At 43.8% G+C, this 22,559-nt stretch overlaps 1 protein-coding gene across 1 annotated transcript in view; it reads right to left on the bottom strand.

Moving 5' to 3' along the window:
* LOC148501567 (putative ATP-dependent RNA helicase DDX60) overlaps window positions 1-22,559 on the bottom strand; it is a 600,786-nt gene that overhangs the window by 418,135 nt on the left and 160,092 nt on the right. Inside the window, exon 7 of the mRNA XM_088450267.1 lies at window positions 19,632-19,725. Coding sequence (XP_088306393.1) covers window positions 19,632-19,725 — 94 coding nt within the window. The remainder of the gene's footprint in view (window positions 1-19,631; window positions 19,726-22,559) is intronic.

Here is a 22,559-nt window from a genome sequence, read left to right as displayed (position 1 = left end):
CTGTGCAGTACTACTTACCTCTCTTCATGATGTCCAGGCTGGCTTGCACCTGGGGTGTCCGGGCGCACACCTCCTTCTTCTTCTCCCTCCCAGAACCACTAGCAGAGCCGGCGTGCTGCGTGCGTGATGACGTCACCGCTGCCAGCGTCCAGAGCCACACACAGGCACAGAGAGAGGCTCTGGACACCGTACGCAGTGAGAAAATGAACTGACCCCTGGCGGCGGCGTGGGTTCGGCGGTTGTGCTGGGGAACGGGGTGTGCAGGCAGTGGACATTGTGAATGTGTGAGTTGCTCTTTTTGGTGTCACCCCCTTGAAGGGTAACACCCAGTGTGGGCCACGCCCTCCTAGTGATGCCACTGGGGAGGAGACGGGAGGGGGGCCCATGGGACACCACGCTGGGCCGGCAGCCCAGCAGTAGAGCAGAATGTGTGAGTCATCGCTAGCGCTGCAGGCTTGCATGGCTACACTTGCAGATACTGACAGTATAAGTGGACGGGGTCCCCCCCTGGATCCGCAACTGGTTCCAGTTCAGCATATTTGCATATCACAAGTCTGTAGTTCCTACACTGGCACTAGTGTTCCTAGCTCCTGTTCATACCCATTAGCCAGAGTTTCATCAAGCCACCTCATTTTCTATGCACATTAGTCAGATCTAAGGGTCCGGAGCCAGATCTACAAAATAACCAGACCATGACAGTAAGGGGGAGGATTCTACTGTGTGGCATAATGTGTAAGGGGGAGGTGATTTCTACTTTGGCATAATGTGTATGGAGCATTATAATGTGTAAGGTTGATTACTACTGTGTGCACATAATGTGTAAGGAGCATTACTACTGTGTGGCGTAATGTCAATGGGGCACTACTACTATGTAGTGTAATGTGAATAATGAGCTCTACTGTGTGGCATAATGTGAATTGGGGATTCTATGGTGTGGCCTCGCCCCTTCCCCCTTGATACCACGCCCCTTTATGGGTCGTGCACACAGGGCCTGACTCACAGTCGGACGCTCTGACCAGAGCGCTCGCTCTGAATCAGGGCTGACCTACCTAAAATTGGAGCGGCCTCAAGGACGCTCTCATAGCTGTGGGTTACCACCCACAGCTTATGCAAGCATCCATGATGATGGTCGCGATGGTCAAGACCATCACGACCATCGGGCTTGCGACGAGACCCTTGCGGTAGGGTCTCGTTGCCGCAAGCCCTGGAGTGATTTTGGCCCTATCAGAGCCAAAATCACTCCCACTGACATCACTAGTGATGTCAGTGGGGCCGGACCCAGACCAAAGGCGTTCCCATGGGAACGCCTCCGTCTGGGCAGCCACGCCCACGGCACACCCAAAAAAGGGGGCGTGCTGTCAATCACCATCGACAGCACGCCCCCTTTGGTGCGAGACCCAGAGCGACGGCTTCCCCGTCGCTCGCCGGGTCTCGCGCATGCGCACTTGGGCACCATCGACCCGCTTGCGAGCGTACAGCACTCGCGAGCGGGTCTGAATGAGACCCACTGTCCGTGTTTACAATATGGGGGGCACCAACACTCTTTCTGGCACAGGTCACCAAAATGACTAGTTATGGCTCTGCCTGTTAGTATTAACATGTACAACATCTACCTCTTACCTTTGACTCTCAATCTTTATCACATATCTCTGATCTCTCTTCGAAGTAGTTTCAGCAGGCACTGAACCTTTTGCACACATGTTCTCTTCACCTTGCAGATCAATACCTCTTACAATATAATATACAACAGGCATGTCAAACTCAAAATACTAACTGGGCCAAATATTCAAGGTCTAAAGGTGCCCATCCACCAGACTATTAAGTTGAGAGATTGAATGATAACGATCGTTCAATCATTCATAGACCGTTTGCAAATCATTTGCAAATCGTTTGCAAAAATGTCTAAAATGACCAGCGATGTGCGTGCCAGCTGGTCGTTTAGACATCTATCATCGTGCAAACATGCTGGTCAACATGACAATAATGTCAGGTTGAGCATGTTTGCAGATGATTGATGAGCCTGCACTGAACGACTGCTCGTTCAGTGCAGGCTCATCACAGACTGACAAACGACTGCACAATTACAATGTCATAATCGTGCAGTCGTTTTCATGTCTGCTAATGGATGGGCACCTTAAGAGTGTGTGGGCCGCAACAAAAAAAAAAGTCTTATATGCAATTTTTAAAGGTTTATGTAGTGCCCCTTATGCAATTACCCCCTGTATTAGAGCCCCTTATGCAATGTCCCCTGAATTTGTGCCCATTATGCAATGCCCCTTATGCAGTGCCCTAGTAGTGCCCATTATGTGGTGCCCCAGTAATGCCCCTTATGTTTTGCCCCCAGTAATGTCCATAGTAGTGCCCCTTAAGCAGTGCCCCCAGTAATTCCCCTAATAGTGCCCCTTATGCAGAGGCCCCAGTAATGCCCATTAGGCAGAGCCCCCAGTAATGTTCCTAGTAGTGCCCCCAGTAGTGCCCCCAGTAATGCCCCTTATGCAGAGCCCCCAGTAATGTCCCTATTAGTGCCCCCAGTAGTGTCCCTTATGCAGTGCCCCCCAGTAATGCCCCTAGAAGTGCACCTGCAGTGCTCCAGTAATGCCCATTATGTTGTGCCCCCCAGTAATGCCCCTTATGCAGAGCCTCCAGTAGTACCCAGTAATGCCCCTTATGCAGAGCCTCCAGTAGTACCTAGTAATGTCCCTAGTAGTACCCCCAGTAGTGTCCCTTATGTTGTGCCCGCAGTAATGCTGCTTATGCTGTGCTCCGTCCCACTCACATGTGCAGTACTTACCTTTCTTCACGACGGCCGCTTGGCACCGCTCCAGTCCACACTGTCTTTACTCCCACTGTCCCACGTAGATGCTACCGCTGACTGGATCTAATTCCAGGTTCCTCTCATCGTGGGAGATGCGAGTGACGTCATGACATCACTCGCGTGCTGCATCACTGGGAACGTTGGCCTCTGAACCGATCAGAGGTTTCTGATTGCTTCAGAGACCAGCATTCCCAGCTTTACATAAAGTAAACACTATTTGATCGTAGCTGAGCTCCGGTCGTGGCAAGGTTGTGGGCCGCATATTATATATATGTGGGCCCACACTGTTGGGCCACATAAAATGTTTATTTGGGACTCATGTTTGACATGCCTGATCTACAGGGATGTAAATAGAGGTTGGCCAGAGGTGGGCACTGGTGGAAGGTGGGGCACCATCCTACCCTTAAACAAAACTACAGCAGTGCTCTTGCCTGACCTCTCTCAAAGGAGTCACAATGCCAGGCCAGCCAGGCCTCACCCAGGTATATAAATAATGCAGGTGGTGCTCCCATCTCTTTGCATACCTCTCCCTCCTCCTTCGCCAGCCTGCATTGTAATATTACTGGGAAAAAGTGACAGGACAGGAGTCAGGACTGGAGTTCCTGCTAACGATATTAAAATTGAACCTCTATATACCCCTGCCTATACCTTCTAAAATACTTCCTATAAACCTCTAAGAATAATGCTAATTTGCGTACGCAATCATACAGTAAATAGAGACTACAGACTTAGAACATGTGGTTCCAAAGCACAAAGTATTATTCAAGTAAAAGTACAGTCAGTTACACGCTATTGATGCAGACACAATTAGACGCAAAGGAAATATACAGACCCAAGCACAGTATACATACGCAGAGCTTCTGGACCCGGTGATCGGTATCAGCAAGAGACCCCTCGTCATTCAACATTCAGCAAGAAGACAAGACCCCACTGTTTGAGTACACATTTCATACCCCCCCAGAATAAAATGGACAATAGAGGAGTTTGTTGCTGATGTCATTGGTTCCCAGGGGAGAAGCATCTGTTACAGAACATTTAACAGGCTGGTTCAAATAGACTCTCCCTGCCTCTAACAGCTGGGGGTCTTCCCTTCCCACCCCCAATGCTGCATCCTAACAGTTGTTCCTAAAATATACATTTTGTTGCTTGTAGTCTCTGCGGTCCATAAGTTGCGAATGCATGATGCGATCTCCACACCGATAGTACCGGAATTCTGTTGAAAGAGTATGCATCAGTACAAACCCAAACACTGCTTTCTTATCATGTACAGAACCTAAGTTATCAAATATCTTTATTTCACAGCATTTAAACTAACTGAACCAACTTAAATCATATACTTTAAAACTTACTAAACCTTATGTGTGAATATGTAATGTATGAGTATTCGGGGTTTGATATAAGGATGCTAGCTAACTTGGGGCAGATGCGTGCGCATAAAGCTAATAATAATACACCGGTTTCATACAAAATCCTATGCATTCGCTAATTTGCGACTAGTTAACAGCGCAATTCTGCATATTAATGTGTGCATGAGAAATGATGAAAGATGCAATCGCATGTTGCTAATAGTAATATCGCCACATGTACTAAAGGGTGAGTTTATCTAAAATGGCGCTTAGGCGGCCATTCGCAAAATGGCATCTTGCGATCTCATTTCCAAAATGGAGCCTTGCGGCCAGACGCAAGATGGCATTGCTGCGATTTAATTTTAAACTGATCCGGTCTCAGCCAATTATCCAGCTTTGACAGTCCACCCTTTGATAGCAAACAACCTGCTATCACAATCTGTTGTTGGAATTTTAACTTAGGCTTACATTTAAATATTATTTAGTGTTATTATGGGATGGCACAAGGTGTTTCTTACTCCATCAATAATGTGTCTCTGAGTGGGGACATAAAACTACTATTATACGCACACCGCGGATCTTGGAAGATCATGTGAAAGGTGTGGAGATGCACCAGTCTTATAAAAGCAGTCTTGAAGGGGAATTGAGACTTGACATTACCTGAGGTGTTTTAAAAATAACATTTCAATAATATATTCTATGCATGTCTAAATATAATACATTAAATGATGGTACTTCCTAGCTCAGGGTTGTAATGCAGTTCTGTATTTACCTCGGTATTCATACTGGCTACCATCATTATTTCATTCTTTCATTTCACTCTATTTTTACATTTTCCACACTTCAACACAATAGGAACACACCGGACGCATATGCCAATTATCATGATGACAATTAGTATAAGGATCAAGAATTTGCCTATGCTGGCGATCACTTCCTGGACCCATTCCCTTAGACCTGAGAACCATTTCACTCGGTTCAGCCATGACACCCATCCTTCTATCTTTTCCCCTACTTCAGCCACTGAAGTGTTATGGTTCTTACGAAATTCTCATTTTAGCTGTAGAATCTCATCCATCTTCCAGTCTATCACCTCCTTAGGGTCGCTGGTATCATTGGTGACATAAGTGCAACATTTTACTCCAAATTGGGTTGCTAACATTACGCAATACCCTCCAGTAACAGCAGTTAAATAATTCAACACTAGCCTGTGTTGCACCAGTTCTTTCTTGTACGCTTGCAATTCTCTCCCTGTATACCTGAATGTGTCATCGTACATCTCGGTGATATTATCTATCAATTTAGCAAGTTCCTGAATATTTCTAAAATTTAATGTACCCCGAGCAATTCTGGTGGGATCCAGTGCCACTAAAACTTGAAAGCCAGTTGTCTCACTAATTAACTGAGCGGCTTTATGCATATCACCAGGTATCATATTTCTCTTGCCTCTGTGTTCATATTGAGTGTGAAGATATGGTGATGGTGTGTTTTTATGTATACTAAGAATTTCAACATGTGTGAGGGTCATAACTTCTGGGACTACTCTTCCCAGGTAACACAAACCTTCGGAACTCGGGGAGAGCCATTTATATGCCTTTCTTCCACATATAAAATATACATTTTCAGGGAGAACATAAGGAATGGTATGCATCATTAAACACATTTCCCTTGCAAACAATCCTATCTCAGGCTCTTCCATCTGGTATATGCAAGTTTCTGGTTGTATTATTTTAGCACAATAACCATCTGGTACCTTACCTATAATTTCTTTGGTGGAACTCAATGTATACCGGTACCTAAAATGTTTCCCACTTGATTTAATTGAGCGTAACATATCATAGTTTATGGGCTCATTATCAGCTCTTTGTAAGAAGGTCATCGTCTGATTATTCCCCGTCACTTCCCAACTTCCGGGTTTATTGGGGTTGGTTATGTTTAGACACAAAAGTGATCTATCTACTTGTAATTGATAGAGTTTGAAATGAGGTGGCTTGGATGAGAAAAATTTTCCATCCAAGGTTTTCCCTTTTTGCAATTCTAAAATTTCCATGGTATTCAGCGGAAATGGCACCAACCCTACATTATGCTGTCCCTGTGGCACATGTGAACACACCCAGCAATCAGTTTGATTTAACACTTTGCCTACCATGCTATGATAATCCTCTAGAGGATACCCACCCCAGTACGGATTATATTTAGGTTGGCACCTTTGGATACAGTTTTCATCAACTAGGGACCCACAAAGATCACAAATACAGGAATCTTCAGACGATAAACCTCCACACCTTCCTCGAGTATCCGGAATGACAGCTCTTAACAATAACAGTACTAAGATTGGTCAGACACTCCTCTTATTGGCATTGCACTCCTCCTGACTCCACTCCATCAGCACTGCCATCAGCTCCCATTTCCTCAATCGGCCCCCATCACAGACACTGGATATCCCCGAACTGACCAGGATAGTGAACACTCTAAGAGAGAATATGAAAATGAACACAGCAGGCCCGTCCATTTTAACAACAAGTCCTGCAAAATTTCTCTCAGTTCAGGTATCTCACTACGACCTTTTCAATCCTCCCGGAACAAGCTCGCGAGCGACAGGTCCACACTATCGGCCTTGTCTCCGACTTGTTTCTCCACCGGTTGATTGACCTTTTTGCAGTGAGTGGAATAGACTCAGGTATCTCTCTCGGCCACCTTCAAAGATGTAGTACTCGTCAGCAGCACCTGGTATGGACTTTCCCACCGATCAGTCAAACAACCTGAACGCAAGAAATTTCTGATCATAACATATTCTCCTGGTTCAACATCATGACAGTTAGTTTCAGGCATATAATTAGACAACAATTTCAGTTTCTGCTGCTGTTGCTTTAACTGCTTACTCATTGATATAAGATACTTTACAGTTACCTCGTTGTTACCCTTCAAATCTTCCTGAGGACTTATAATCAAATGAGGTTGTCTACTGAACAGTATTTCAAATGGGGACAGATTTAGAGGGGGTCTAGGAGTGGTCCTCATGCTATGTAGGACCAAAGGTAACGATTCTGGCCATCCTAGTCCAGTCTCTGCCATAATTTTACTTAATTTATTTTTAATAGTCCCGTTCATCCTTTCTACCTTGGCACTGGCCTGCGGTCGGTAGGGGGTATGAAGTCGACTATTAATACCCATCAGCTTACACATATTTTGGAACACATCACCTGTGAAATGAGTACCCCTGTCACTCTCGATGATTTTAGGGATACCGTACCTACATACAAATTCCTGGACTATTTTCTTGGCAGTAAATGCAGCAGTATTAGTGGCCGCTGGGTAGGCCTCAACCCAGTTAGAAAATACATCGGTGTACACTAATACATACTTAAGGTTCCTGTAGGGTGGTAATTGGATGAAATCAATTTGTATCACCTGGAAAGGTCCATCAGTCGGTGGAATGTGGGACGGTTCGGTAGGGATCGCTTTCCCTATGTTCTTCCTTAAGCAGGTCAGACAGGACATTGCTCTTTTCTGCTTGTGAAGAAAATCCTGGTGCGCACCAGTATGCCTTCACCAACTTGCACATACCTTGTTTTCCTAGATGAGTCAGACCGTGTGCTGCCTCAGCCAGGCTGGGATAATATCCCTTGGGGGCAACTGGTTTACCTTGTCCATCCCTCCAGAGCCCAGAGGACTCTTGCTCACATCCCTTGGACTTCCACATAGATTTTTCCTGAATTGAACACAAATTTTGCATCTCAATTAATTTCAGCATGTCAATTGTTTGGAAAGACATAAGTTTTTCAGTTGGAGAAAACATTTTCAACCCTGCTGCCCATTTTGCAGCTTCATCAGGCCTGTTGTTGCCCAATGACACCGGGCCATCCTCACATGTATGGGCTTTACACTTAATTACTGCCACTGTTTTAGGCAGTTGGATTGCTTCTAAAAGGTGTTTTATGTGTCGGGAGTGTGCAACTGGTGTGCCTGCTGCTGTCATAAAATTCCTCAGACGCCATAGAGTCCCAAAATCGTGCACCACCCCGAACGCATACCTCGAGTCAGTGTAAATGTTAGCAGATTTGCCTGCTGCCAGTTCACACACTCTAGTTAGTGCTACTAACTCTGCCGCCTGGGCTGAGTGAGGAGGACCAAGAGGTTTAGCTTCCATGATGTCTGTGTCATTTACAACAGCATAACCTGTACATAATTCACCTGTGTCTGTTTGTCTATGACAACTCCCATCTGTATAAAAAGTCACATCCACATTCTCTAAAGGTGTGTCATGTATGTCAGGTCTAGCAGTAAAGGTCTGATTCAGATATGTCATACAATCTTGTGTATCATTATGTCCGCTGAACTCACCTCCCGCCAGCAACTCATCTCCCTCCACCCTTTGTACATCATGTTGTACATATGGTAGATACGTTGCTGGATTCAGCGTGCTGCAACATTTAACAGTGATGTTTGCGGTTGCAATTAGGGCTAATTCCCATTTGGTAAACCTAGCTGAAGAGACGTGTCTGGTTTGAGCTGAGTTCAACAGAGCAGATACAGCATGGGGAGTGTAGACAATCATATCATGGCCCAATACTACGTCCTCACTTTTACTCACCAATACAGCGGTAGCTGCTACACTTCTCAAACAAGTGGGGAGTGATCTTGCTACCGTGTCCAATTGGGCACTGTAGTATGCTACGGGTCTACTGGCATCACCATGTTTTTGTGTAAGGACACCTGCAGCACAACCATCAGCTTCCGTACAATCAAATCAAAAGGTTTTTCATAATCGGGTATTCCCAATGCAGGAGCTTTTGTCAGGCTATCCTTAAGATTAAGGAAAGCCTGCTCTGATTCCTCTGTGTGTATGACACGATCGTGCTTTGAGGAAGAGACTAGTTCCTGTAAAGGCAAGGCCAGAACAGAAAAACCTGGGATCCACATTCGGCAATATCCACACATTCCCAAGAAGGTACGAATTTGCTGTTGATTCTGCGGCAGTGTCATGTTTTGTATGGCTAGGATTCTATCATTTGCAAGATGTCGTAACCCCTGGGTTAGGCAGTGTCCCAAATATTTTACTCTGGATTGGCACGGTTGTAGCTTGTCCTTAGCCACCTTGTGTCCTATATGCGAGAGATGAAGTAACAAAAGTTTAGTATCATTCAAACATGACATAAATGAGTCAAAACATAGCAATAAATCATCCACATATTGAATTAGAACAGATCCATTGGCAGGTTGAAAAGATTGTAAACAGTCGTGCAATGCCTGGGAGAAGATACTGGGGCAGTCTATGAAACCTTGGGGTAATCGTGTCCATGTATATTGCACACCTCTGTATGTGAATGCGAGTAGGTACTGACAGTCAGGGTGGAGAGGCACAGAGAAGAAAGCAGAACAGAGGTCAATGACAGTGAAATTGGTTGCATTCGGTGGGATCTGCATCAGAATGACAGCTGGATTTGGCACTACAGGGAATTGGCTCTCTACTACCTTATTAACACCTCTAAGGTCTTGCACCAGCCTATAACCCCTCCCACCACTCTTCTTTACTGGATAGATGGGACTGTTGGCTACACTAGCTGTACGGACTAAAATTCCCTGTTGCAATAATCGCTCGATTATAGGAAACACCCCTAATTCTACCTCCTGTTTTAGTGGGTACTGGGGAATTTTGGGAGCTTGCCTACCGCTTTTTAAGTTTACCATTACAGGGCTTACATTTGCCATTAATCCAGTGTCCTGTCCATTCTTAGTCCAAAGGGAATTTGGAATTTGGGACAACATTTCATCTACCTGTGATGAATTTTTATTTATTTTTAAAAAAACGAGTGATACATTATCCTTTGAGGAGTGTCTAACATATCCCGCACCTCGTATACCATTCTCTCTGGGATATCTAAATATACACCATCAGGGGTGCAATATATAACACATCCCATTTTACATAACAAGTCTCTTCCCAGTAGGTTAGTAGGAGTCGCAGCAGCCAGAAGGAAAGAATGTCTGGTATGCAACGGCCCAATAGTAACCTCTGTGGACTTTGTTAAACGATAACGTTCCACTTTACCTGTTACACCCATTGTTGGTACTATCTCGTTGGTCACCTGTAAATTAACGGGAGATTTCATCACTGACTTGGTCGCCCCTGTGTCTACAAGAAAAGGATATTCAGTACCAGCTACATCAACCATCATAACCGGTTCTTCCCTAGTACTTCCCGTTAATCTGACTATCTGTAGACTACAGGTATGACCTGACCCCTAGCGTTGGCTACCATTCTCCAATAAAGCATTTACGGCCACAATTGGAGCTGATGCCTGTTGAACATTTGCTGTTCTCTGTGCATATCCCTTATGGGGATATCCAGATCTCCCCCGATTTGGGATTCCTACTCGTTTTACTGTACAATTTCTACTTAAGTGTCCTGTTTGTTTACAATTGAAACATGTCCGTGATTCAGGTGACAACATGTGTTGTGGTGAAGTTTGAGAAGAGGATAAAGGTGGTGGATATGGGTAAGGATAGGGAGGGTAAGGGTATTGTGGAGGATATGAGTATGGGACCTGTGGTTGTATTGGGTTAGTGGAGTAGAGCTGTGTTTGTTGTTGTGTGAGGTCAGTGAGGGCAGGTGTAAGTGTGTGTGCTGGTGAGAGTGTGTCTGTTGGCTGTGATGTTACCGTCATTCCTTCCAGAGCTTGTATACTGACAGCCATTAGTTTTTCGCTCTGGATCTCCCTCTTTTTTGAGATGTTTTTGTCATGTTCTATGGCAGACTCTATGAGGTTATCTATTGTAAGTCCCCTCCAGCCAGGCTGTGAGGTCTGAACCTGGGTCTTTAAATTCTCTTTCAGACCATCCATTAGTACCGTGACTATCATTCCCCTGTGGTGAGTGCTATCTTTAATATCTTCTATCCCAGTGTACTGGGTGATAGCCTGCAGAGCCCTGTCACAATGGTCTTCTGCAGTTTCACTCTCCTTTTGTTTGATTGTGAAAATTTTGTTCCAGTTAACTACTACTGAAAAATATATACCCAATTGAGTCACAATGCGGGAAATGTTACCTTGGTTTACTTGGTATGTAAAGGGAACGTCACCATCCAATACACAATCCGTGATAAATTTTGTCACGTCGGTATTGCGTGGTAGACAGGCCCTTAACACCACATGCCAATCTTTATTAGTTGGCTCATGAGAACTACCCAAATTCCTCAAAAATCTTTGACATTTGGCTAGTTCCTTTTTGGGATCGGGGAAATCATTTATGATGGAATTTAGTTCTGCTCTTGTCCATGGACAATGCATTACTACTTCCCTCGTGGGCACTACACCGTTTGCATCTGCATTTCCGTTCGGAACAGTTATCGTCAGAATGGGATGCAGACCGGTAGCGTTGCTACCTCTGACATGGTTACCTGGCAGGGGGTTTAATCTGCTGCTACTACGTATGGTATTAACAACTTCCTCTACGGGTGCAGAGTGTGTTAACACTTCCCTTGCTGTTACCGATGGAGATGGTGGCACCACTCGTGATTGTGGTGATGCAGCATCCATCATCTGCACAGCATGGGAAATAGTAGACATTACAATAGGCTCATCATCTACATCAAACATTTTCTTTATGGTTACATAAGAGGGGGTACAAATTGCTTGTTACATTTTTATGGGTATTTTTGGTAACTGTACTTGCACCTCCATCCACATAAGGTGGTGGGGGAGGTGAGCATGAACTGCTGGCAATACTCTCCACAACACCACCTTGCCGCACATGCGTGCCAATTTGCGGCTCGCCCGTATTGCAATTTAGCGTCGCGGCTGTATTTTCTGGCAAAGCGCTCGCAACGCTAGTTTGCGTCGCTTGCACATTTTTAAGCCATGCATCCCCTTCATGCTGCCACATTTTTAAACATTCAAAATATTTGACCTTTTGTTCTCAGGAGCGCATCAGACTGATGTGATCCTGGACATTATCTAATAGATCCTTTTAAAAACTACCAATTCTGGGAAACGGTCTAACACTCTTCATCGTCATTTTAAACCATACATCACAATACCTTATTGCATAAGTACCATACTTAGTATGCATAATACGATGGGCCGATCCGATCGGTGCCTCCATTAGCAGCACACCATTGTCTAACATCTTTGTTTGCATGGCTCCCATTTTGAGACAAAATCCTACGCTTTTCAATACAGATTTAAACTGGTGAAAGTCAATCAAGATACTTTCACTTACCTGTGGACGATTTAAGTCGGCGGCACCCACACACCTGGATAAGATTTAGTAAGGCAACTTCCACACCTGGATAAGATTTGAAAATGGCAACTTCCACACCCGGATAAGATTTAGTAAGGCAACTTCCACACCTACAGGAGTTTATATGTCGGCCGCTCCTACGCACCTCTGTACAACAAAGACAACATGTACACCTGCTACTGTGTATAGAACGGTAAAGCTACTTACCGAGCGGCTAGACTAACCCTTGCACCTAGCCCTTAAGGATCATGTGATATCCTCAACTTTGTCCAACAAATATTCACTGTTACACACTTTTTTTCCTGCGCAGAAAAATACACGTTAACCCAAATATTGATAACAATTGAAAAAGTTAAACCTCGACGGCTTTGTTTAAACACGTGGCTGCAGAACCGGAAGTGTATATACGCTATTGTGTGACCAGCCGCATACACAATAATGCGACTACCACACAACCGTATAATGACTTTTTAACTGCGTACGCAAAGATGTGTTTCAGCCGCGTACTCAATACTGCGGCACTCCTCTAAACGTTAGGTTCTATCAACAAAGGAAAACAAACTTTTTCCTCTCTTGTCCCTAGATTCTAGTCAGCTTCCTTTGCTCACACAAAAATGGATATCGATCTTTCAGCACAAAGCGGTTACAGGAAAACCCTGTATGTGGCCACTCCACCCTTTACTGAGATATCGCTAGACGTATGTGCCATGTGAGTAGGTAAGTGACTTCACTCGATGAGCCCCCATCTGACAATATTAAAATTGAACCTCTATATACCCCTGCCTATACTTTCTAAAATCCTTCCTATAAACCTCTAAGAATAATGCTATTTTGCGTACGCAAATATACAGTAAATAGAGACTCCAGACTTAGAACATGTGGTTCCAAAGCACAAAGTATTATTCAAGTAAAAGTACAGTCAGTTACACGCTATTGATGCAGACACAATTAGACGCAAAGGAAATATACAGACCCAAGCACAGTATACAAACGTAGAGTTTCCGGACCCGGTGATAGGTATCAGCAAGAGACCCCTCGTCATTCAACATTCAGCAAGAAGACAAGACCCCAGTGTTTGAGCACACATTTTATACCCCCCCAGAATAGAACTGACAATAGAGGAGTTTGTTGCTGATGTCATTGGTTCCCAGGGGAGAAGCATCTGTTACAGAACATTTAACAGGCTGGTTCAAATAGACTCTCCCTGCCTCTAACAGCTGGGGGTCTTCCCTTCCCACCCCCAATGCTGCATCCTAACAGTTGTTCCTAAAATATACATTTTGTTGCTTGTAGTCTCTGCGGTCCATAAGTTGCGAATGCATGATGCGATCTCCACACCGATAGTACCGGAATTCTGTTGAAAGAGTATGCATCAGTACAAACCCAAACACTGCTTTCTTATCATGTACAGAACCTAAGTTATCAAATATCTTTATTTCACAACATTTAAACTAACTGAACCAACTTAAATCATATACTTTAAAACTTACTAAACCTTATGTGTGAATATGTAATGTATGAGTATTCGGGGTTTGATATAAGGACGCTAGCTAACTTGGGGCAGATGCGTGCGCATAAAGCTAATAATACACCGGTTTCATACAAAATCCTATGCATTCGCTAATATGCGACTAGTTAACAGCGCAATTCTGCGTATTAATGTGTGTATGAGAAATGATGAAAGATGCAATCGCATGTTGCTAATAATAATATCGCCACATGTACTAAAGGGTGAGTTTATCTAAAATGGCTCTTAGGCGGCCATTCGCAAAATGGCATCTTGCGATCTCATTTCCAAAATGGAGTCTTGCGGCCAGTCGAAAGATGGCGTTGCTGCGATTTAATTTTAAACTGATCTGGTGGCATATAATTTGAATTGGAGCATGCGCTGATGAGTATATAATGTGAATTGGGACATGCTCAGTGTGGTATAAAATGTGAATTGGGGTAATATGCAGTGTGGCTCAATGTGATTTTGGGGCATGCACAGAGTGGCATATAATGTGAACTGGCAGCATGCACAGTGTGGCATATTATGAAAACTTTAAGTGAAAAAAACACAAGGTGAAGGACTTCTGCACAAGTGTAATTCTAAATCAATATTTAACCCCATATATAAGTTATCCAGTTCACATTTAATACTTTCCTGTATGGGAATGCAATCTGACGGCAACTAATACCAGAAACAAAAAAGGGGTTTTCAATGGCGCACATCTTTTGTTAAAACATAACCTATATTTAATTCATAAAAAAAATTTACAGCTTATTTGAAATCAGCAAAATATTACAAAGATAGATACCTAAGACTGTATCCATGTGTATTGTGTGCATTGTGTTTTTTTGTACAATTCTTTTCTTTTTAATAGAGAAATATTAAATACACCAAATATCTCATTAATATGTTACAGCATCCACATATAATTATGTGTTTTTATACTTGTTCACACATGTGGTGACTCAAAAGGGGTATTCCCTGTGGAAAAGCAATATTCAATATGTAGTTTTGCTGACCGTTTGTCAAGTAGGTCCTAGAGTAGTTGTTATTAAAAATAATTAATAATCAATCCTATATTTAGTATTATTACAGAGTCAGATGTTTCATTGGTTAACACCTAATGACTTCATATCAAATATTTATACGCACCTAGACAATATAAATTCTAGTTTTTTTCACGTCACTTTTTACCCGCTATTAGGCATATATATTAATATCGGGATATAGGGCTATATTCTAATTGTGCACAGATTCTAGTTTTCAAGTTTGTTCTATTAATTTATAGGGGTAAAACCCTCTTAAAACTGATTCATATGGAAAGTAAAAGTCTCAGAAAATAATGAAGGACCTCCAATTCAGTGTAGATTAGGTCCTTTGTGCAAGCTTTAGCATATAGCTGGTCCAGTTCACTAGTACACCATGGGAAAATTACACAGTTCAGCTCCTGCGGACCTATCTACACTGAATTGGAGGCCCTTCATTATTTTCTGAGACTTTACTTTCCATATGAATGAGTTGTGATCTTATTGGCTAAGGCATGTATAAAGGATCTATTCTCCATTGATCTGCGAGGCATTTTTACAAGATCCAGTATGACCACATATGAAGTGATTGTGATCCTATTTGATTACCCCTGAAGAAGTCACCAATGAGCGTAGGGTTTTATGTCGAAGCTAAATTAAAAAGTGGCAAGGCCAAAGAATCACAAATTTTGATAATCTACAAAGTGACATTAAGCTTAACATAATTTTATGTAAGAACAATTTTTGTTATATTAAAAATGTTTTACACTGGATGTTTAATTTGCATTTATTAATATTTGGTAATTTTGCCTCATTTTCTGGGTGAATTATTTTTGGTGAGTGGGTATAATTACAGATGCCCATGAAGTAATCAAGCTCATCCTTCTGGAGTTGATTGATGGTATCAAGAGAATTAAGCAACCCACACTGTGATGTTATGGACTAAACATTGTGTACAAACAAAAACATACAGTAATATTTTCAATACTGTTCTAGCGCCCACTGAGATTATTGGATATATATATGTGTGTGTGTGTGTGTGTGTGTGTCCTGGTGACGGGGAATTGACCCTGAAACGTTGCAAGTAAAGCACCAGATGTTCTCTGCCTCACAAGTCCGGGTGTGCTGCCTTCTTTTTGTGGTGTATGTTGAGGTGGCTAAGGTCCCAAGAAGTCCCTGGCATATAAGTTTTTCTCACTGTTTTGAGTGCCGGTACTAGGATTTTATATATATACTGTACTAGCTGGAGTAGCCAGCGTTGCCTGGGATTTTAAGAATGTTTGTTTACACATCATCCTCCAACAAACCTCTCCTTAGGCAGGCCTCACAAAAAGTGTGACAAACTTCCCCATCCACAGTCCTAAGGTCTTCGAAGGAAGTAGAACCTGTAACAGTGTAAAGCAAACTTCGGAGATAGAAGTATTCAAAATTTGTCGGATGTACAGTGCAAACACGGCCAAGAGCTTCTGTTGCTCTGATACCAGGATGACTGTGTACTTCCTGGTTGCTGGATCCTGGATGCACAGCAACTACTTCCAGTTCCTTGTGCAGCTGTTTCAGGCATTCAGGGTCACCACGGTGTATAAGATTTATCCAATTGGTTTTACCCTTCAGGGGCTGACAAAGGAATGAACCGGAAGTAGCCTCTGTGCGTTCCATAGTGTGGTCCAGCAACCAAAGAGGTAGACAAAAAGTTTGGTCGCCACTGTTGACACCATCTAGTTGTGTTAGCCCATGCATGAGCAAGTATAAATAAAAATTTGTGCTGCATAGCTGCGTTTTTGCATCCCAGTATAGTTGCCATCTTTATGAGCCTGATTCTAACTCAGATGGATCTCTCTTCATGGATACAGATAGCAATTTTTACCATATTCAGACTCATAATAAGCCTGGCTTAACATCAATATGTAAAGATGTGCGCCGACCCTCGTGCTTTGGTTTTGGATCTTAATCTCCCCTGGTTTTAGATCTGAATCTGGTTTTGGATTTTTTTCCTTGGTGTTTTGTTTTTCGGTTTTGGTTTTGGATCTGGACTTTCTTAAAATATCATAAAAACAGCTAAAATCACATAAATGGGCCTGTTTTTGTTCCTACAGTATTCTTAACCTCAATAACATTTATTTCCAGTAATTTCCAATCAATTTTGACCACCTCACAATATAATTTTTTTCATCTAGTTAAGGCCAAAAGGTTGCATCCAGCTAGCTGGCTGACTAAGCTAAGCGACACAGTGGCGGCACTAACATGTGGCAATTCAGCTTCTACGTTCCAACACAGATACAGTGTGTTATAGTGTGGGTTGGATACACCAATAGTGCACTTACTGTGACAAGGGTTGCTGATGGTGTCCTCAGTACATGGAATGGCAGTGCTGCGGTGCTGGCAGTGTCCTCAGTGAAGGGTACTGGTGATATCGGCAATGCGGGGGTGCCAGCGGTGTCCTCAGTGCAGGTTTGCTGACTGTGTTGGCAGTGCAGTGGTGTTCTCAATGCAGGGTGCTGGTGGTCTCGGCAGAGCAGGGGTGCCAGCGGTGTCCTCAGTGCATGTGTGCTGGCAGTGTCGGGGTCATTGACAGTGTCCTGAGTATGTGGGGCAGGAGTGCAGGGTTGCTGGCAGTGTCTGCAAGTGGGGGATGCTGCCAGTGGGGGTGCCGGCAGCGGGGGGTGCCGGTAGTGTCAGGCAGCAGGGGATGGCAGGCGCCATCTTCTTTTGCTTCCTGTGTGCATATTAAATGGCCTTAACGCTGATTGGCTGAGAGCCGTGACAGACGGCTCTCTCAGCCAATCAGCGTTAAGCCCGCTCAATACAAAACCTCGTGACCCATCAGCGGGATCGCAAGGTTTTGCCTTGGATGAGGGATCCGGGGCAGGCAGGGATATCTGAGCTTGGCTCTGATCGCCCCAGATCCCCAAAATTCGAGTGGGTTCAATTCTCTGACATCCGAATCTGCTCATCCCTAATCAATAGAGATTATAAATTCATGCAGCATTTAAAAAGGTACTGTAAACTCCACACAAGAGCCATAGTAAATGATGTTCAGAGACTTAGATTATATGCTACAGAATAAAATTCCATAATTCCTTAGTATGTAGCAAAATGCATGTTATAAAATCAAATTATGAAATTAAACAAAAACAACATTTTAATATTTTTATTATTGACCTTGTAGATGGCCTAAGAAGAATGGTGTCCAAATCTGCATCTAACAATAAACCAAACAGGACAATACTTTTATTCTTCTTTGGTGTTTTAGGCAGAGCCGGCCCTAGGCATAATAAGCAAATCCCTAGGGGTGACTGGAATGCCTAGGGGCATTCCAGGGCTCTGCCGCAGTCCCCCTCCCCACTGGCACTGCATGCCCCTCCCCCCTGCCCTGCAGCTGCCACTGCCGAGGGGAAAAACGTGCTGGGATCAAGTGGCTGATCACAATATCGAAACAGCAGAAGGAGATGTGTCCCCTGCGGGACACATCAGCGTCCGGTGCTGGGATGCTATTTCTGCTCCCAGCACCGGGGAAGCATAGGCGGCGGGTAGCCGGCGCTGGGACGGAGTATGTATTCCCAGCGCCGGTCAATCATCGGGTGCGGCGGGCAGGACTTGGTAGCCTTGATACAGCATCGGCCACAGCGGGTGTTTGGCTCTGGCTGCGAGCCAAACCCGGCTCGCAGGCCAGCAGCCAATAGGCAGACTCGACGAGCCAATTGCAGCTCGCCGCGTCATAGCCCTGCCCACTCACGTCATCTTGTATCAGATGCCGCTGAGCAGGAAAAGGCAGTATGGTGGCGGAGAGGGAGGAGTGAAGACCTCCCGAAGACAGCATCGCGGCAAGAGTTCCGGCAGCCACGGCAGAGGCCAGAAGACGCCGTGTTCAAGAAGGAAGACAGGCGATGCGGGCTAGGAGAAGGAAGAAGAGGCGGTGAGGACTGGAGAGGACTGCGGGGGTGGAAAGTAAAAGAGCCAACGAAGCTCCCCCCCGCAACCTCTTCCAAAGGAGGCCTACCATATACCCCCCTCCCTAGACCACCAGGGTTGTCAGGCAGTAGGCCCGTGGGGGCACTGTCAGGCAATAGGCCCGTGGACATATAGGTGGGCGCAAGGCCCCGGCTACATAGGGGGCATTAGGCCCTAGAGGGAGTTATTGCCCTATTAGGTGTAAGTGACCTGGCTACTAGGCCCGTGGCCAAAAGGAGGGCCACCTGTTTTTAGGGGGCACCAGTCAAAATTTTGCCTAGGGCACCAAATGGGCTAGGGCTGGCTCTGGTTTTAGGTGTAGAACCATGAGAGATCTTGGCTTGTAAACTGTGGATTTTTATAGAAAGACAGAAGGAAAAAAATTTTGCTTTTATATAGTAGATAGTAGAGATAGAAAAGAAAAAATACCGGATAAGCTAAATCCATTTCTAATTCCGTACCTCACCTGTAGAGGGCGAATGCTGTGCAAAAATTGTGGTTTTTAATTAATTAAAAATGAACAGTAATTAATTTCGATTTCTATTTTTTTTAGTTGCCTCTGCCGTGTTTTAATATGCCTGTATGTAAAATTTCACGATCTTGGCTTGTAAACTGTGGATTTGTATAGAAAGACAGAAGGACAGAATGACAAATTTTCGAATATATATATATATATATATATATATATATATAAAATCAATATCCTATAATATGATGAGGGGATCATACCTGTACGTTATCAGAGATATTCATTTCTGCATGTATTCTCAGTGCCATGGAGCATGAAACAACACAAGCTATGGCTCTTATGTCATTCAGACATGATGTAGCAAGAAGTGAAATATATTCCGGTATCTGGAAAATAAACACAAATTTAATTATACTTCAGTAACAGTGGCTCACCTTAAGTTGCTGGCTCGTTAAACTGCTAGGTACTGTAAATGATTCCAGTCACAGTGTGTCTCCAACCAAGTTTTGTCTTATTTAATAACACACCTTTAAATTTGGGAAACCATTTAACCCCGATATAGCTACAGTATACAACTGTAATATGAGACATTTATGTTAGACATTTTATTAAACATTGGATAAGTACTCGAGTTGAAATATCAATTCAAAGAACAATAAGCCAAAAAGTATATCACTTCTCTTTAGTTCAAGTTCTATTGACATTCATATTTCAACTAGAAATGTGCTGTTCGGTTTTCCTAAAAAACTAACACACATGAACTTAGGGGTTCAGAGTCAAGTTGAGTCCCGACTTGGATCACTTTTGGAATCACGAGTAGAACCGAGTACCGGCTCGGATCTGCTGTAAATTTGCAACTCAAATTTTAAAACCAAATCTCAGGTTTGGCATTGCATGTAAACAGGTCCAAATTACATGAATCTAACTGTTTTTTTTATCAATTTTAAAGCAATCCAAAACTAAAACCAAATGTGAACCAAAACACTTAAAGGTGGTTTTTGTCAAAACCAAAACATTTGAAGGCGGTTTTGCCTAAACCAAAACACAGGGTTCTGCGCACATCTCTAATCTCAACATAGTCAATATACTAAATTTAAGTTGAGCTCCTATTTTTTTCCATTTACATAGGTCTTGGAAGTTACTAATGGTTTTTATTGTTTTGAGAGCCCTAGAGCAAGGATGGATCTCTCCTGCCAAAGAGATAATGGTGATCCCTTTTCTTTTTAAACTTCAAGTGTCTATCATCACACCACTTTATTCCCAATGCTCCCCTTCACCCACACATGCACACATATCCACACTACTATATTCTGTGCAGGATACGCTGAAGAAAAATAAGGTGCTACTGTATAAATGGTCTCTATATTCTAACTAACCAATACCTACACTTAATACTGTTCTTAGCTGTTCACATTGGTGTACATAGATGTCCTTAAATTAGGTAATTAGGAACAACATTGATTTTTTTGTTTTTACCTTATGGGGAAAACTATTAATAGTAGGATGCTCCTTTCCATGATTAGTGGGTACAGTAGCCTTATGGTGCATAGTGAAAATATAGTTGTATGCTACCAACAGGGACATTTTTATAATGGGTGCAGGGTGTGTGGGGGCCCACGGGCCCCTGGGTCCAGGAGGGCCCACACCGAACATCCTGCATCCATATTTTTAATACTTATCACTCTGCCGCCGGAGTCCCTCATCAGCTCCGGTATCAGCACTGTCAAAATTGCATGGAAAGTGGTCACTGCAGCCATTTTCCCGGTGTTTTGTGCATGCACAGTAGGGAAAGCATTGGGAAAAATAGTGTACAAGTCAGAGTGTAACCTCAGTGAGGGACGCAGCTATTATGATTAACACCTGCGCATTTCAAACAGTATGTCATCTACCCATTCAGGCGGGCTTAAACCAGCAGGGTAAGATTGACAGTGGTAGTAAGAAATTGGTATGTAGTCAGGAAGCCGGTGGTCGAAATCCCGACCACCGGCCTCCCGACTGTGAAATCCCAGCATGGGATTAATGATAGGCGTCTAAATACCAATGCCTATCATCAGCCCCACGCCGAAATCCCGATGCCCGGCATACCAAATGTAGGTAAGCCGGGCGTCGGGATCTGTTAGCAGGGGGGGGTAGGTTTAGGGACTCCCGCGGGGACAGGGTTAGGCTAGGGGTAGAGTCATGCTCCCCCGGGAGGAGGTTAGGGTTAGGCACTCCCCTGGGAGGGTTAGGTTTAGGATGCAGGGAGGGGGAGTTAGGTTTAGGCACCCCTGGAGGGTGGTTAGGGTTAGACACCCCTAAGGGAGGGTAGAGGGGGAGAGGGGAAAGTTAGGATACTTATAAAGCGCCGTCTGGAATTTCATCTGCCAGACTTCCAGCGTTGGTATTTCATCCGCCGGACTTAGGTCTGGCAGTATGTCATACCGATTCCTAAGCAATCAACTAATATAAACAATAAAGGCCTGATCTAGAATGACAGCTAGAGTTAAGCCCCATTCACATCGCCAAAATATCCTGGATTATTGCCGTGTTGAGGTGGCTCGTCGGGTCAAGGTGCAGTCTAAAAGCACCACTTTGGAATAACCTGGGTTGAACAACCCGGCATTTCAAACCGAGTTATAAGCAATGTTAAACATGGGTCAGACTCGGGTCTATGTGCACTTAAAAGTGTCTGACCCGGGTTATTCAACTTGGGACTCAAGGAAAAGTGCTGATTGGCTGCTTTTTGTATGCCTTGATAATGTCAGCAACCTAAGCCCCGCCAGCATACTACACAGAGAAAGAGTGAGCTCTCAGATTTTCAGCACCATGGCAAATTGGAGTCCTGGTGAGGTGAAGGAGCTTCTGAGAATTAGGGGTGAGGCAGAGATTGCCAGACAGCGGACAGGAACTGTAAAGGATTCTGTTATATATAAAAATAAGCACAATTGCTGCAGTCCTCAGGCTTCTACAGGACTCAGCAACAGGTAGTAAATAAATTAAAATCACTTAAGAAAAACTACCTAAAAATTCATTACCACAATAAAAATAAAAAAGTGTGGCAGCCAGGCTTGAGTGGGAACTTTGTGCTGGTGTTTTGGGCACACAGCTTTAACCACGCTGTTAAGCCTTTCTTCCAGCCTTGCAGCCAGGGAAAGCAGCCAAAAATAGTTGTACAGTATAGTACAGACAGTGAGTAGTTGAAATAACTTCTCACTAGCCGAATCTAGCAGAAATATAGCAG

The sequence above is a fragment of the Taudactylus pleione genome, unplaced genomic scaffold (genome assembly GCF_031769625.1).
Source record: "Taudactylus pleione unplaced genomic scaffold, aTauple2 ptg000513l, whole genome shotgun sequence".
In the NCBI taxonomy this organism is placed as follows: domain Eukaryota; kingdom Metazoa; phylum Chordata; class Amphibia; order Anura; family Myobatrachidae; genus Taudactylus; species Taudactylus pleione.
The sequence above is the reverse complement of the archived record's forward strand: the minus strand, read 5'-3'. Positions and strand labels throughout refer to the sequence as shown.